This window comes from Tachyglossus aculeatus, chromosome 1, assembly GCF_015852505.1.
Source record: "Tachyglossus aculeatus isolate mTacAcu1 chromosome 1, mTacAcu1.pri, whole genome shotgun sequence".
In the NCBI taxonomy this organism is placed as follows: Eukaryota; Metazoa; Chordata; class Mammalia; order Monotremata; family Tachyglossidae; genus Tachyglossus; species Tachyglossus aculeatus.
In genome coordinates, this window is record NC_052066.1 from 9,465,558 (window position 1) to 9,480,697 (window position 15,140).

At 47.8% G+C, this 15,140-nt stretch overlaps 1 protein-coding gene across 1 annotated transcript in view; it reads right to left on the reverse strand.

Moving 5' to 3' along the window:
* Window positions 1-3,642: 3,642 nt before the first annotated feature.
* PLCD4 (phospholipase C delta 4) overlaps window positions 3,643-15,140 on the reverse strand; it is a 66,945-nt gene continuing 55,447 nt past the window's right edge. Inside the window, exons 12-15 of the mRNA XM_038750014.1 lie at window positions 14,002-14,174; window positions 12,014-12,149; window positions 11,763-11,912; window positions 3,643-3,749 (exon numbers count right to left, since the gene is read on the reverse strand). Of these exons, the coding sequence (XP_038605942.1) occupies window positions 3,643-3,749; window positions 11,763-11,912; window positions 12,014-12,149; window positions 14,002-14,174 (566 nt within the window). The remainder of the gene's footprint in view (window positions 3,750-11,762; window positions 11,913-12,013; window positions 12,150-14,001; window positions 14,175-15,140) is intronic.

Sequence of the window (15,140 nt, forward strand, 5' to 3'; positions counted from 1 at the left end):
AGGGACTGTCTCTATGTGATGCCAATTTGTACTTCCCAAGCGCTTAGTACAGTGCTCTGCACATAGTAAGCGCTCAATAAATACGATCGATTGATTGATTGATTGATTATTCTGTTTATTTTATTTTGTTAGTATGTTTGGTTTTGTTCTCCGTCTCCCCCTTTTAGACTGTGAGCCCACTGTTGGGTAGGGACCGTCTCTATATGTTGCCAACTTGTACTTCCCAAGCGCTTAGTACAGTGCTCAGCACACAGTAAGCGCTCAATACATACGATTGATTGATTGATTGATTGATTGATTGAAGGGGCCTGGGAGAATCTTGCAAGGATGGCAGTGCCAAGTTGTCCGGGCCAGGGGGACGGGGGACGGGGTCCCTCCCGGAGCCCCTGGCCGGGGCTGGCTTCTGAAGGTCAGTAGCCGCGGAGGCTGATGCTTCTCTCTGCGTCTCGGTCCACGAGGCCTACTGGGCCCCCTGCGTCCACTCCATCCCTTCCCGTCATTGTCCTCCAGCCCCATCAGGCCTCCTCCATCTCCTCTGTCCTCCAACCCTTCAGTCCTCCTCCAGACCCTCTGTCCTCCGGCTCCTCCATCTTCTCAGTCCTCCTCCATCCCCTCCGTCCTCCTCCAGACTCTCTGTCCTCTGTCTCCTCCATCTCCTCACTCCTCCTCCATCCCCTCCATCCTCCATCTTCTCAGTCCTCCTCCATCTCAGTCCTCTTCCAACTCTTCCGTCCTCTTCCAACTCCTCAGTCCTCCATCTTCTGTCCTCCATCTTCTCAGTCCTCCATCTCAGTCCTCTTCCATCTCCTCCGTCCTCTTCCATCTCCTCAGTCCTCCATCTTCTGCCCTCCATCTGCTCAGTCTTTCTCCATCTCAGTTCTCTTCCATCCGCTCCGTCCTCCTCCAGACCGGCTGTCCTCCATCTCCCCCATCCTCCTCCACCTCCTCAGTCCCCCATCTCTTCAGCCCTCCTCCATCTCTGTCCTCCTCCATTCTCTCCATTCTCCATTTTCTCAGTCCTCCTCCTTCTCAGTCCTCTTCCATCTCCTCAGTCCTCCATCTCCTCAGTCCTCCATCTCAGTCCTCTTCCATCTCCTCCGTCCTCCTCCAGACCCTCTGTCCTCCGTCTCCTCAGCCCTCCATCTCCTCAGCCCTCCATCTTCTCCATCCTCCTCCATCTCAGTCCACCTCCATCTCCTCAGCCCTCCATCTCCTCAATCCTCCTCCATCTCAATCCTCCATCTTCTCCGTCCTCCATCTCCCCAGTCCTCCATCTCAGTCCTCTTCCATCTCCTCCATCCTCCACCAGACCCTCTGTCTTCCAGCTCCTCAGCCCTCCATCTCCTTAGCCCTCCATCTTCTCAGTCCTCCTCCATCTCTGTCCTCCTCCATCCCCTCCATTCTCCATCTTCTCAGTCCTCCTCCTTCTCAGTCCTCTTCCATCTCCTCTGTCCTCTTCCATCTCCTCAGTCCTCCATCATCTGTCCTCCATCTTCTCAGTCCTCCATCTCAGTCCTCTTTCATCTCCTCCGTCCTCCTCCAGACCCTCTGTCCTCCAGCTCCTCAGCCCTCCATCTCCTCAGCCCTCCATCTCCTCAGCCCTCCATCTTCTCCGTCCTCCTCCATCTCAGTCCACCTCCATCTCATTCATTCATTCATTCATTCCATCGTATTTATTGAACGCTTATCTCCTCAGCCCTTCATCTCCTCAATCCTTCTCCATCTCAATCCTCCATCTTCTCTGTCCTCTTCCATCTCCTCAGTCCTCCATCTCCTCTGTCCTCCAACCCTTCAGTCCTCCTCCGTCCTCCTCCAGACCCCCTGTCCTCCATCTCCTCAGCCCTCCATCATCTCAGTCCTCCTCCATCTCTGTCTTCCTCCATCCCCTCCGTCCTCCATCTTCTCAGTTCTCCTCCATCTCAGTCCTCTTCCATCTCCTCCGTCCTCTTCCATCTCCTCAGTCCTCCGTCTTCTGTCCTCCATCTCCTCAGTCCTCCATCTCAGTCCTCTTCCATCTCCTCCATCCTCCTCCAGACCCTCTGTCCTCCGGCTCCTCAGCCCTCCATCTTCTCCATCCTCCTCCATCTCAGTCCGCCTCCATCTCCTCAGCCCTCCATCTTCTCCGTCCTCCTCCATCTCCTCAGTCCTCCCTCTTCTCCATCCTCCTCCATCCCCTCAGTTCTCCACCTCAGTTCTCTATAATAATAATGATGATAATAATAATATAATAATAATGGTACTTGTGAAGCGCTTACTATGTACCAAGCACTGTTCTAAGCGCTGGGTGGGGGGAGATACAAGGTAATCAGGTTGTCCCAGGTGGGGCTCACAGTCTTCACCCCCATTTTCCAGATGAGGGAACTGAGGCACAGCGAAGTGAAGTGACTTGCCCAAAGTCACACAGCTGACACTTGGCGGAGGCAGGATTAGAACCCATGACTTCTGGCTCCCAAGCCTGGGCTCTTTCCGCTGAGCCACGCTGCTTCTCTTCTCCATCTCCATCATCTCAGTCCTCCTCCATCCCCGCCGTGCTCCTCCACTTCCTCCATCTCTTCAGTCCTGCAGCCGGGTGGGGATGGGTGGGCTTGTGGGGGCTGCAGGTGGGACAGGGGAGGGAGGGCGGGCTGCCCTTCAGAAAGGGGCTGGGGAAGGGATGGAAGGGTGGGAAGGAGATGGGAGAGAACGGGACATAATAATAATATCATTTATTAAGTGCTTGCTATGTGCAAAGCACTGTTCTAAGCGCTAGGGAGGTTACAAGGTGATCAGGTTGTCCCAGGTGAGGCTCACAGTCTTCACCCCCACTTTCCAGATGAGGTCACTGAGTCCCAAAGAAGTGAAGTGACTTGCCCAAAGTCACCCAGCTGACAACTGGCGGAGCCGGGATTTGAACCCACGGCCTCAGACTCCAAAGCCCGGGGGAAAGAAGGAAGGAAGGAAGGAAGGAAGTGAGGGAGGGAGGGAGGGAGGGAGGAAGGAAGGAAGGGAGGGAGGAAGGAAGGAAGGAAGGAAGGAAGGAAGGAAGGAAGGAAGGAAGGAAGGAAGGAAGGAAGGAAGGAAGGAAGGAAAGGAAGGAAGGAAGGAAAGGAAGGAAGGAAAGGAAGGAAGGAAAGGAAGGAAGGAGGAAGGAAGGAAGGAAGGAAGGAAGGAAGGAGGAAGGAAGGAAGGAAGGAAGGAAGGAGGAAGGAAGGAAGGAAGGAAGGAAGGAAGGAAGGAAGGAAGGAAGGAAGGAAAGAAAAGGTCTATTTATTTTATTTTGTTACTATGTTTGGTTTTGTTCTCTGTCTCCCCCTTCTAAACTGTGAGCCCGTTGTTGGGTAGGGACTGTCCCTATATGTTGCCCACTTGTACTTCCCAAGCGCTTAGTCCAGTGCTCTGCACACAGTAAGCGCTCAATAAATACGATTGATTGATTGATTGATTGATTCCGGGACATGTCCCAGAGAGAACAGGGAAAACGGACAGGGCCTTGTGTCGCCCCGGAAGCGACAGCTCTGGCCTTGGCTGCGGTTGTGAACCCAATTATTCCCTTTCCCCCCCTCTGCGCACCCCCAAGTCCCCGGTCCTCCCCTCCGGGCCCCCCACCCCAGACCCCCGCCCCGGGTCCCGGCCCCGCGGCTGTCCACCGGCGAGCGGCCTACCTCAGGCCTCGTCCTCATCCGGGCCTTCGCGGATACCGATGCGCACGAAGATGGAGGCCGGGTGGAGGCTGGTCCCGTCCTTGGACAGGAGGTGGACGTGGCGGTACCCTGAAGGCGGCGGGGAGAGCGGGGCCCGAGTGAGATACCCCCCTCCTCGGCCAACTGGGACCACCCTACCCTACCGTCCCTATATGTTGCCAACTTGTCCTTCCCAAGCGCTTAGCACGGTGCTCTGCACACAGTAAGCGCTCAATAAATACGATTGAATGAATGAATAGTAAGTACTTAATAAATGCTATCATTATTATTCCAGAGCGCTGAGCGCAGTACGCTGCGCCCGGTAATGATAATGATCACAACTGTGGTATTTGTGAAATGCTTACTATGATGATGATGATGGCGTTTGTTAAGCTCTTGCTATGTGCCAAGCACTGTTGCTTGAGAAACAATCAATCCATCAATCGTATTTATTGAGCGCTTACTGTGTGCAAAGCACTGGACTAAGCACTTGGGGAGTACAAGTTGGCAACATATAGAGACGGTCCCTACCCAACAGTGGGCTCACAGTCTAAAAGGGGGAGACAGAGAACAGAACCAAACATACTAACAAAATAAAATAGAATAGATATGTACAAGTAAGATAAATAAATAAAGAGTAATAAATATGTACAAACATATATACATATATACAGGTGCACAAGTAAAATAAATAAAGAGTAATAAATATGTACAAACATATATACATATATACAGATGCTGTGGGGCTCAGTGGAAAGAGCTCGGGCTTTGGAGTCAGAGGTCATGGGTTCAAATCCCGGCTCCACCAATTGTCAGCTGGGTGACTTTGGGCAATCAATCAATCAATCGTATTTATTGAGCACTTACTGTGTGCACAGCACTGTACTAAGCGCTTGGGAAGTACAAGTTGGCAACATATAGAGACAGTCCCTACCCAACAGTGGGTTCACAGTCTACAAGGGGGAGGCAGAGAACAAAACCAAACATATTAACAGAATAAAATAAATAGAATAGATATGTACAGGTAAAATAAATAGAGTAATAAATATGTACAATCATATATACATATATACAGGTGCTGTGGGGAAGGGAGAGTGTTTTGTCCAATCAATCAATCGTATTTATTGAGCGCTTACTGTGTGCAGAGCACTAGACTAAGCACTGGGGAAGTCCAAGGGCAAGTCACTTCACTTCTCTGGGCCTCAGTTCCCTCATCTGGAAAATGGGGATGAAGGCTGTAAGCCCCAACAAGGGACAACCTGATCACCTTGTAACCTCCCCAGCGCTTAATACAGTGCTTTGCACATAGTAAGCGCTTAATAAAATGCCGTTATTATTATTATTATCATCATCATCAATCGTATTTATTGAGCGCTTACTGTGTGCAGAGCACTGTACTAAGCGCTTGGGAAGTCCAAGTTGGCAACATATAGAGACAGTCCCTACCCAACAGTGGGCTCACAGTCTAGAAGGGGGAGACAGAGAACAAAACCAAACATACTAACAAAATAAAATAAATAGAATAAATAGAATAGATATGACTAACAAAATAAAATAAATAGAATAGATATGACAAAATAAAATAAATAGAATAGCTATGACAAAATAAAATAAATAGAATAGATATGACAAAATAAAATAAATAGAATAGATATGAATAAAGTAAATAGAATAGATATGAAATAAAAAGAATAGATATGAAATAAATAGAATAGATATGTATTATTACCCCAGGGCTCTGAACCTCTGTGGGCCACCTGGTCCCATCCCGTCGTAATCCTTCTCCGTCCCCTTCTCGCTCTGGCCCCAAACTACTCCATCATCATCATCAATCGTATTTATTGAGCGCTTACTATGTGCAAAGCACTGTACTAAGCGCTTGGGAAGTACAAATCCTTCCCAACCAAGCCACCGCCCCCTTTACAGCGGAAGCTTCTGAGGGCAGGGAGTGCGGCCCTGCTTTGGTTCTTCTTGGGGAAGCAGCGTGGCTCAGTGGAAAGAGCCCAGGCTTTGGAGTCAGAGGTCATGGGTTCGAATCCCAGCTCCGCCACTTGTCAGCTGGGTGACTTTGGGCAAGTCACTTCAATCAATCAATATCAATCAATCATATTTATTGAGCGCTTACTGTGTGCAGAGCACTGGACTAAGCGCTTGGGAAGTCCAAGTTGGCAACATCTAGAGACAGTCCCTACCCAACAGCGGGCTCACAGTCTAAAAGGGGGAGACAGAGAACAAAACCAAACATACTAACAAAATAAAATAAATAGAATGGATATGTACAAGTAAAATAAATATAAATAAATAGAGTAATAAATATGTACAGACATATATACATATATATGGGGGATGGGGAGGGGGAGGAGATGAGGTCACTGAGGCCCACTTCTCTGGGCCTCAGTTCCCTCATCTGGAAAATGGGGATGAAGACTGGGAGCCCCATGTGGGACAACCCGATCATCTTGTATCCCCCTCAGCGCTTAGAACAGTGCTTTGCACATAGACTAGACTGGGTAGGGACCGTCCCTAGATGTTGCCAACTTGTGCTTCCCAAGCGCTTAGTACAGTGCTCTGCACACAGGAAGCGCTCAATAAATACGATTGAATGAATAGTAAGTGCTTAATAAATGCAATCATTATTATTGTTATTATTATTGTTCCAGAGCGCTTAGCGCAGTGCACTGCGCCCGGTAATGATAATGATCACAATTGTGGTATTTGTGAAATGCTTACTATGATGATGATGGCGTTTGTTAAGCTCTTGCTATGTGGAAAGCACTGTTCTAAGCACTGGGGAGGATACAAGGTGATCAGATTGTCCCACGGGGGGCTCACAGTCTTCATCCCCCTTTGACAGATGTCATCACTGAGGCCCAGAGAAGTGAAGTGACTTGCCCAAAGTCACCCAGCTGACAATTTGCGGAGCCGGGATTTGAACCCATGACCTCTGACTCCAAAGCCCGGGCTCTTCCCATTGAGCCACGCTGCTACTAAGCGCTGGGATGGGTACCAGCAAATCGGGTCCCACACGGCGCTCGCAATCTTAATCCCCATTTTCCAGGTGAGGGAACTGAGGCCCAAAGAAGTGAAGTCATCATCATCATCATCAATCGTATTTATTGAGCGCTTACTATGTGCGGAGCACTGTACTAAGCGCTTGGGAAGTACAAATTGGCAACATATAGAGACAGTCCCTACCCAACATTGGGCACACGGCAGACAAGTCGGGGAGCCGGGATTAGAACCCAGGTCCTTCTGGCTGCTGGGCCTGGGCTCTAGCCATTAGGCCATGCTGCTTCTCTAAATACCAATACCGCTCCAGGTACTCCTCATTCATTCATTCATTCATTAAATTGTATTTATTGGGCGCTTACTGTGTGCAGAGCACTGTACTAAGCGCTTGGGAGAAGCCAGTAGAACAATTAACAGACACATTCCCTGCCCATAAAGACTCCAGAGTCCTAAGGCCCAGCTGTGGGAGCCGGGGATGGGGTGAAAATCGGGCTTTTCGCGCATTCATTCATCCAGTTCATTCAATCGTATTTATTGAGCGCTTACTATGTGCAGGGCCCTGGACTAAGCGCTTGGAAAGTACAATTCAGCAACAAATAATAATGATGATGGTATTTGTTAAGCGCTTACTATGTGCAGAGCCCTGGACTAAGCGCTTGGAAAGTACAATTCAGCAACAAATAATAATAATGATGGTATTTGTTAAGTGCTTACTATGTGCAGAGCCCTGGACTAAGCGCTTGGAAAGTACAATTCAGCAACAAATAATAATAATGATGGTATTTGTTAAGCGCTTACTATGTGCAAGGCCCTGGACTAAGCGCTTGGAAAGTATAATTCAGCAACAAATAATAATAATGATGGTATTTGTTAAGCGCTTACTATATGCAGAGCCCTGGACTAAGCGCTTGGAAAGTATAATTCAGCAACAAATAATAATAATGATGGTATTTGTTAAGCGCTTACTATGTGCAGAGCCCTGGACTAAGCGCTTGGAAAGTACAATTCAGCAACAAATAATAATAATGATGGTATTTGTTAAGCGCTTACTATGTGCAGAGCCCTGGACTAAGCGCTTGGAAAGTACAATTCAGCAACAAATAATAATAATGATGGTATTTGTTAAGCGCTTACTATGTGCAGAGCCCTGGACTAAGCGCTTGGAAAGTACAATTCAGCAACAAATAATAATGATGATGGTATTTGTTAAGCGCTTACTATGTGCAGAGCCCTGGACTAAGCGCTTGGAAGGTACAGTTCAGCAACAAATAATAATAATGATGGTATTTGTTAAGCGCTTACTATGTGCAGAGCCCTGGACTAAGCGCTTGGAAAGTACAATTCAGCAACAAATAATAATAATGATGGTATTTGTTAAGCGCTTACTATGTGCAGAGCCCTGGACTAAGCGCTTGGAAAGTACAATTCAGCAACAAATAATAATAATGATGGTATTTGTTAAGCGCTTACTATGTGCAGGGCCCTGGACTAAGCGCTTGGAAAGTACAATTCAGCAACAAATAATAATAATGATGGTATTTGTTAAGCGCTTACTATGTGCAGAGCCCTGGACTAAGCACTTGGAAAGTACAATTCAGCAACAAATAATAATAATGATGGTATTTGTTAAGCGCTTACTATGTGCAGGGCCCTGGACTAAGCGCTTGGAAAGTACAATTCAGCAACAAATAATAATAATGATGGTATTTGTTAAGCGCTTACTATGTGCAGAGCCCTGGACTAAGTGCTTGGAAAGTACAATTCAGCAACAAATAATAATAATGATGGTATTTGTTAAGCGCTTACTATGTGCAGGGCCCTGGACTAAGCGCTTGGAAAGTACAATTCAGCAACAAATAATAATAATGATGGTATTTGTTAAGCGCTTACTATGTGCAGAGCCCTGGACTAAGCACTTGGAAAGTACAATTCAGCAACAAATAATAATAATGATGGTATTTGTTAAGCGCTTACTATGTGCAGGGCCCTGGACTAAGCGCTTGGAAAGTACAATTCAACAACAAATAATAATGATGATGGTATTTGTTAAGCGCTTACTATGTGCAGAGCCCTGGACTAAGCGCTTGGAAAGTACAATTCAGCAACAAATAATAATGATGATGGTATTTGTTAAGCGCTTACTATGTGCAGAGCCCTGGACTAAGCGCTTGGAAAGTACAATTCAGCAACAAATAATAATAATGATGGTATTTGTTAAGCGCTTACTATGTGCAGGGCCCTGGACTAAGCGCTTGGAAAGTACAATTCAGCAACAAATAATAATAATGATGGTATTTGTTAAGCGCTTACTATGTGCAGAGCCCTGGACTAAGCACTTGGAAAGTACAATTCAGCAACAAATAATAATAATGATGGTATTTGTTAAGCGCTTACTATGTGCAGGGCCCTGGACTAAGCGCTTGGAAAGTACAATTCAACAACAAATAATAATAATGATGGTATTTGTTAAGCGCTTACTATGTGCAGAGCCCTGGACTAAGCGCTTGGAAAGTACAATTCAGCAACAAATAATAATAATGATGGTATTTGTTAAGTGCTTACTATGTGCAGGGCCCTGGACTAAGTGCTTGGAAAGTACAATTCAACAACAAATAATAATAATGATGGTATTTGTTAAGCGCTTACTATGTGCAGAGCCCTGGACTAAGCGCTTGGAAAGTACAATTCAGCAACAAATAATAATGATGATGGTATTTGTTAAGCGCTTACTATGTGCAGAGCCCTGGACTAAGCGCTTGGAAAGTACAATTCAGCAACAAATAATAATAATGATGGTATTTGTTAAGCGCTTACTATGTGCAGAGCCCTGGACTAAGCGCTTGGAAAGTATAATTCAGCAACAAATAATAATAATGATGGTATTTGTTAAGCGCTTACTATGTGCAGAGCCCTGGACTAAGTGCTTGGAAAGTACAATTCAGCAACAAATAATAATAATGATGGTATTTGTTAAGCGCTTACTATGTGCAGAGCCCTGGACTAAGCGCTTGGAAAGTACAGTTCAGCAACAAATAATAATAATGATGGTATTTGTTAAGCGCTTACTATGTGCAGAGCCCTGGACTAAGCGCTTGGAAAGTATAATTCAGCAACAAATAATAATAATGATGGTATTTGTTAAGCGCTTACTATGTGCCAAGCACTGTTCTAAGCGCTGGGGGGGAGGACAAGGTAATTAGGTTGTCCCACATGGGGCTTACAGTCTTCATACCCATTTTCCAGATGAGGGAACTGAGGCCCAGAGAAGTGAAGTGGGTTGCCCAAAGTCACACAGCAGACAAGTGGCGGAGGAGAAGCAGCTTGGCTCAGTGGAAAGAGCCCGGGCTTTGGAGGAGAAGCGGCGTGGCTCAGTGGAAAGAGCCCGGGCTTTGGAGTCAGAGGTCATGGGTTCAAATCCTAGCTCTGCCAATTGTCAGCTGGGTCACTTTGGGCAAGTCACTTCACTTCTCTATGCCTCAGTAGTTCCCTCATCTGTAAAATGGGGATGAAGACTGTGAGCCCCCAACGGGACCACCTGATTACCTTGTAACCTCCCCAGTGCTTAGAACAGTGCTTTGCACATAGTAAGCACTTAATAAATGCATTATTATTATTATTATTATTATTATTATTTGGGCAAGTCACTTCACTTCCCTGTGCCTCAATGCCCTCATCTGTAAAACGGGGATGAAGACTGTGAGCCCCCCATGGGACAACCCTATCACCTTGTCACCTCCCCAGCATTTAGAACAGTGCTTTGCACATAGTAAGCACTTAATAAATGCCATTATTATTATTATTATCATTATCATTATCATTATTTTGGCAAGTCACTTCACTTCTCTGTGCCTCAGTGCCCTCATCTGTAAAATGGGGATGAAGACTGTGAGCTCCCAATGGGACAACATGGTCAACTTGTCACCTCCCCAGTATTTAGAACAGTGCTTTGCACAGAGTAAGCACTCAATAAATGCCATCATCATCGTTATTATTATTATTATTATTATTGTTATTATTATTATTTGGGTAAGTCACTTCACTTCTCTGTGCCTCAGTGCCCTCATCTGTAAAATGGGGATGAAGACTGTGAGCCCCCCGTGGGACAACCCAATCACCTTGTTACCTCCCCAGCATTTAGAACAGTGTTGTGCACACGGTAAGCGTTTAATAAATGCCATCATTATTATTATTATTATTATTCTGTGAGCAAGTCACTTCACTTCTCTGTGCCTCAGTGCCCTCATCTGGAAAATGGGGATGAAGACTATGAGCCCCCCATGGGACAACCCGACACCTTGTCACCTCCCCAGCACTTAGAACAGGGCTTTGCACATAGTAAGCGCTTACTAAATGCCATCATCATCATTATTATTATTTGGGCAAGTCACTTCACTTCTCCGTGCCTCAGTGCCCTCATCTGGAAAATGGGGATGAAGACTGTGAGCCCCCCGTGGGACAACCCGATCACCTTGTCACCTCCCCAGCATTTAGAACAGGGCTTTGCACATAGTAAGCGCTTACTAAATGCCATCATCATCATTATTATTATTCTTATTATTATTAGGGCAAGTCACTTCACTTCTCCGTGCCTCAGTGCCCTCATCTGTAAAATGGGGATGAAGACTGTGAGCCCCCCATGGGCCAACCCGATCCCCAAATCAGTGATTCGCAAATGGTAAGCGGTTAATAGATGCCATCATTCTTATTATTAATCAATCAATCAGTCAATCGTATTTCTTGAGCGCTTACTGTGTGCAGAGCACTGGACTAAGCGCTTGGGAAGTCCAAGTTGGCATCATCTAGAGAACCCACATCCTCTGAGTCCCGGGCCTGGGCTCTTTCCGTCGAGCCACGCCGCTTCTCATGGGACAATCAATCAATCAATCAATCGTATTTATTGAGCGCTTACTATGTGCAGAGCACTGTACTAAGCGCTTGGGAAGTACAAATTGGCAGCACATAGAGACAGTCCCTACCCAACAGTGGGCTCACAGTCTAAAAGAGAGAGGCAATCGCTGCCCACCCTGGGCTTTCAGCCCCCCAGCCCGCTGCCCCCCAAGGACCCACCCCACGGGCAGAGGGGGCCACACTGACCTTGCTGGAGGCAAGTAAAGGGCAGAGTGTACTGGCCCACGAGGTCATTGCGTGACGTCCGGTCGTAATCCTCCACCACGAAGCGCAGCAGGGCCAAGGCCGGAGCCCGCACCCGGAAACGCAGGGTCTGCCCCCACTGCGGGTTAAATCCTGGTGGGGCGAGATAAAGGGGCGTCTCCCACATAGGGGAGACCCGAGCCCACCCTTCCTCCTCCCCCCGGACCCCCGGGCTCCCGCCACCGCGGCCTCACCGTTGTTCTCCACGTGGCTGGTCTCCCGTCGGGCGCTGTCGCCCGGCGCCCCGTGGATCTCCACTCGGACCAGGGGGTCCACGATGGAGCCCTCCTTCCGACTGGCCACTTTGGGAAGCTGCTGACCGCTGATCACCTGCGGACCACCCGCCAGGTGACCCCTTGACCCCCCGCGGCCTTGTCCCAGTCCCCCCTCCCGGTGATCGCTCACTCCCAAGGCCTCGGTTCCCCCTCTGCTTCAGCCCTCTACGCTGGTGGCTCAGTGGAAAGAGCCCAGGCTTTGGAGTCAGAGGTCATGGGTTCAAATCCCGGCTCCGCCAATTGTCAGCTGTGTGACTTTGGGCGAGTCACTTCACTTCTCTGGGCCTCAGTTCCCTCATCTGTCAAATGGGGATGAAGACTGTGAGCCCCCCCCGGGACAACCTGATCACCTTGTAATCTCCCCAGTGATTAGAACAGTGCTTTCTAAATAGTAAGCACTTAATAAATACCATTATTATTATTATTATTATTATTAAATCCCGGCTCTACCAATTGTCAGCTGTGTGACATTGGGCAAGTCACTTAACTTCTCTGGGCCTCAGTTCCCTCATCTGTCAAATGGGCATGAAGACTGTGAGCCCCCCATGGGACAACCTGATCACCTTGTAATCTCCCCAGTGATTAGAACAGTGCTTTGCACATAGTAAGCACTTAATAAATGCCATTATTATTATTATTAAATCCTGGCTCTGCCAATTGTCAGCCGTGTGACATTGGGCAAATCACTTAACTTCTCTGAGCCTCAGTTCCCCCATCTGGAAAATCGGAATGAAGACTGTGAGCCCCCAGTGGGACAACCTGATCACCTTGAAATCTCCCCAGTGATTAGAACAGTGCTTTGCACACAGTAAGCACTTAATAAATGCCATTATTATCATTATTATTATTATTATCATTAAATCCCAGCTCTACCAATTGTCAGCTGTGTGACATTGGGCAAGTCACTTCACTTCTCTGGGCCTCAGTTCCCTCATTTGTCAAATGGGGATGAAGACTGTGAACCCCCCCTGGGATAACTTGATCACCTTGTAATCTCCCCAGTGATTAGAACAGTGCTTTCCACATAGTAAGCACTTAATAAATACCATCATTATCATTATTATTATTATTAAATCCCGGCTCTGCCAATTGTCAGCTGTGTGACATTGGGCAAGTCACTTCACTTCTCTGGGCCTCAGTTCCCTCATCTGTCAAATGGGGATTAGACTGTGTCTAATTAGACTGGGTCTAATTAGTCTTTTAGACTGTGAGCCCACTGCTGGGTAGGGACTGTCTCCATATGTTGCCAACTTGTACTTCCCAAGCGCTTAGTACGGTGCTCTGCACACAGTAAGCGCTCAATAAATACGACTGATAATGGGGATGAAGACTGTGAGCCCCCCGTGGGACAACCTGGTCACCTTGTAACCTCCCCAGTGTTTAGAACAGTGCTTGGCACATAGTAAGCGCTTAATAAATGACATTATTATTATTAGAACCCGTGACCTTCTGATTCCCAGGCTTGGGCTCTATCCTCTAGGCCCTCCAGCTTCCCCATTTGTCACCACCTCACAACTCCAGGTCCCACCGCCTCCGTCCCGCGGTGGTCACCCCTTCGGCCCCAGTCCCCCCCAAATGGTCAGGGGCTCCACTTCCTCTGCTTTGAAGCAGCGTGGCTCAGTGGAAAGAGCCCGGGCTTTGGAGTCAGAGGTCGTGGGTTCAAATCCCGGCTCCGCCAACTGTCAGCTGTGTGACTTTGGGCAAGTCGCTTCACTTCTCTGGGCCTCGGTTCCCTCATCTGGAAAATGGGGATGAAGACCGGGAGCCCCCCGTGGGACAACCTGATCACCTTGTAACCCCCCAGCGCTTAGAACGGTGCTTTGCACATAGTAAGCGCTTAATAAATGCTATCATTATTATTATTATTATTATTATTTGCCAATGTTGGGTCTCCAGGGTGCCCTTGCCTGGATGAGGAGGGTGAGGCCCCCGTCGGGGCTGGGGGGCCGCGCAGGGTGGAAGGAGCTGAAGGGGTCGCAGAGGAAGGGCGGCTTCAGCACGTAACCGCAGCCCCCGTTCTGGCTGAAGAGTCCGTCGCACAGATCCATCTCCAATCCCGCTCGCTGCATGTTGAGGGCCACTGTGGGAAGAGAGAGAGAGAGAGAGAGAGAGAAAGCCCGAGGTAATAATACTGCTATTAATAATAATAATGGTTTTTGTCAAGTGCTTACTAGAGAAGCAGCATGGCTCAGTGGAAAGAGCCCGGGCTTTGGAGTCAGAGGTCAAGGGTTCAAATCCCGGCTCCGACAATTGTCAGCTGGGTGACCTTGGACAAGTCACTTCACTTCTCTGGGCCTCAGTTCCCTCATCTGTAAAATGGGGGTGAAGACTGTGAGCCCCAAGTGGGACAACCTGATCACCTTGTATCCTCCCCAGTGCTTAGAACAGTGCTTTGCACATAGTAAGCGCTTAATAAATGCCATCAATATAATATATATATACTATGTGCCGAGCACTGTTGTAAGCACTGGGGTAGATACAAGGTCATCGGGTTGTCCCCCGTGGGGCTCCCAGTCTTCATCCCCATTTGACAGATGAGGGAACTGAGGCCCAGAGAAGTGAAGTGACTTGCCCAAAATCACACAGCTGACAAGTGGTGGAGCCGGGATTTGAACCCATGTCCTCTGACTCCCAAGCCACTGAGCCACGCTGAGGGTCTGCAGCCCTTTATTCTATTTATTTTATTTGGTTTATATGTTTTGTTTTGTTGTCTGTCTCCCCCTTCTAGACTGTGAGCCTGCTGTTGGGTAGGGACCGTCTCTATACGTTGCCAACTTGTACTTCCCAAGCGCTTAGTACAGTCCTCTGCACACAGTAAGCGCTCAATAAATACAATTGAATGAATGAATGAATGAATGCCACCGCTCACCTCCTCACTGGGCCTCGTTCTCGCCCGTCCCGCCGTCGACCCCCGGCCCACGTCCTCCCCCCGCAGCACCTGTATATATGTTTCTACAGACTTATCACTGTATTTATTTTACTTGTCCATATTTACTATTCTATTTATTTTGTTAATGATGTGCATTTAGCTTTAATTCTATTTGTT